This window comes from Agrilus planipennis, unplaced genomic scaffold (assembly GCF_000699045.2).
Source record: "Agrilus planipennis isolate EAB-ADULT unplaced genomic scaffold, Apla_2.0 scaffold1376, whole genome shotgun sequence".
NCBI classification, from domain to species: Eukaryota; Metazoa; Arthropoda; class Insecta; order Coleoptera; family Buprestidae; genus Agrilus; species Agrilus planipennis.
This window is the reverse complement of record NW_020440026.1, coordinates 4814-6770: the sequence shown is the minus strand read 5'-3', so window position 1 is coordinate 6770 and position 1957 is coordinate 4814. Positions and strand designations below refer to the sequence as shown.

The following is a 1957-nucleotide window of genomic DNA, read 5'->3' as shown; positions in this document are numbered from 1 at the left end:
ATAATTTCCTACTCTAGCAGTATATTCATGATTTAAACAGTTATGAACCCATTACAAAAAACCATGTATTTATTTATATAAAAGGCATAGTATGATATTTAAGAAAAGACCATTACCCGACGGTAATGTCTATTGATAATTCATTTAAAGACCTAATAAAACTGAATTAACTTACATTAAGTAAAAGTTAAAGTTCTAGTTTCTGAATAAGATTGATTTTCTCATAATCTTGCTCCAAGTGTATTCTTTTTATTGTGATAGATTATGGCTCATCTATGCTATAACCTAATGAGCGCAGTTCCTTTTTCGTTTTTTCATTATTTTTAAAATAGTCAATCCAGTCGCTATAACTATAATCTGGATGAACACCACCATACCGTTCCGGCAAATGCTTTGGATTAATGTGTTGATGCAAGGATTCCATATCATCTCCATGAAAAAATATCCTTTTTCTCATTTGATCATTCAGAAGTGGTTTAAAAATGTTATATACGAAGTCGAAAACTTTGGACTGGTTGACTATATGAAGAGCGTGCACTTTCATTGGAAAAGACGTCTAAAAATAAAAAAAATCTTGATCTTTTTCTATTTAAATGTAAAACTTTCAAGTAATACTTCAATGTATTGCATTTTTGTTTGTTCTTCTTGATTATGGTATAATTTTTCCTAATAAAAACTTTAGACACACATTTAGTGATTTATTTCTTCTTTTATATGTCATCAATAGAACAAGAAATACAGACTGGAGTAAATTACATCAAGTCTGCTTAATTAAAAGTGTTCCTTTGTACATTTACATTTAAGCCTTGAAATTTTAAATGTTAAAATTATTTCTGTACTTACGACCATAATTTGTATGACTTTAGTTGCTATATTTGGTGTCAAATGCCAAGCTTGCTGCATCGAAAGGTCGCCGAGATCGAAAATACAAATCCCTCCTAAAATCTGAGCTCTTTCTTCGAGAATTGCCAGTTCTAATATTGCCATAGTTGCTTGCAAGATTTCAATTACAGGAGTATTCTCTGGATCCCAATTACCTAAAAACTTTTGAAAATTAATTACATTCTTCTGAAATTCTTTGAGCAAAGTAATGAAATATCTTTACTTCATAATGACTCTCAACTTAACAAAATAGGCTTCTCTGTAATGGAACGTAATCAAGAACGGTGAAAAACTGAAATGGATCGTGGAATATCAACAAGTCTGCTAATTTGGAGAAGTAGCAATATATTCTTATACATAATGAACTTGACTTTTTCTCATTTTTGACCTCTCACTTATTTTTTTGAAAGTAGATTGCGCATTTTTGTATTTCACCTTTTATGAGACTTCTTGGAATACTTGTAAACTAACTAATTGCATCATTCAAATAATTTATTTCACTGTGCAGACTCCAACAGCCGAATAAATTTTTATAGTGAAGGTAATTCTCACTAAAAATAAAGCTAGATGAATCTTCCATTTGCTTTTCGTTTTATATTTTGTTTTTTGCATTACCATGTTGTATAATATTATATGTACTAAGAGTACTTTATTAAAAAAAAAAAAACGTCTGGCGTGAAACGTAATATTAATCGCGTAATAATTTAGTTGTTGGTTTAAATATAATCAAATATTTTAAATTACTCAATGAAACTTTGGACAGTAGTTATGCTGAACTAAAAGACGGACGGATAGACAGACATACGAGTGATCCTACAAGGGTTCCGTTTTTCATTCGGTTGTACGGAACCCTAAAAACCAATATGTACATTGTAGTTGAAAAAAAAAACTGCAAATGTAAATTTATACGCACGATATTGTTTTGTTGAATGTTTTACCACGTTATGTACAGACCATTGACTTATTATTAATTTCCTGTAATCTATAAGTAATAAACTATTTTCTGTATTTTTTCCAAATTTAAGGTTCAGTAGTTTCGGAGATAAAGGGGGCGAAAGGTTAATTTTCATCTATT

General features: G+C 29.7%; 1 protein-coding gene across 1 annotated transcript in view; it reads right to left on the bottom strand.

The window, feature by feature from the left end:
- Nucleotides 1-6: 6 nt before the first annotated feature.
- The window catches only part of LOC108743735 (clavesin-1), a gene marked incomplete at its 5' end in the record, with an annotated part of 4581 nt that continues 2630 nt past the window's right edge, over nt 7-1957 (bottom strand). The window contains 2 exon segments of the mRNA XM_025979531.1: nt 7-556; nt 844-1037. Coding sequence (XP_025835316.1) covers nt 263-556; nt 844-1037 — 488 coding nt within the window.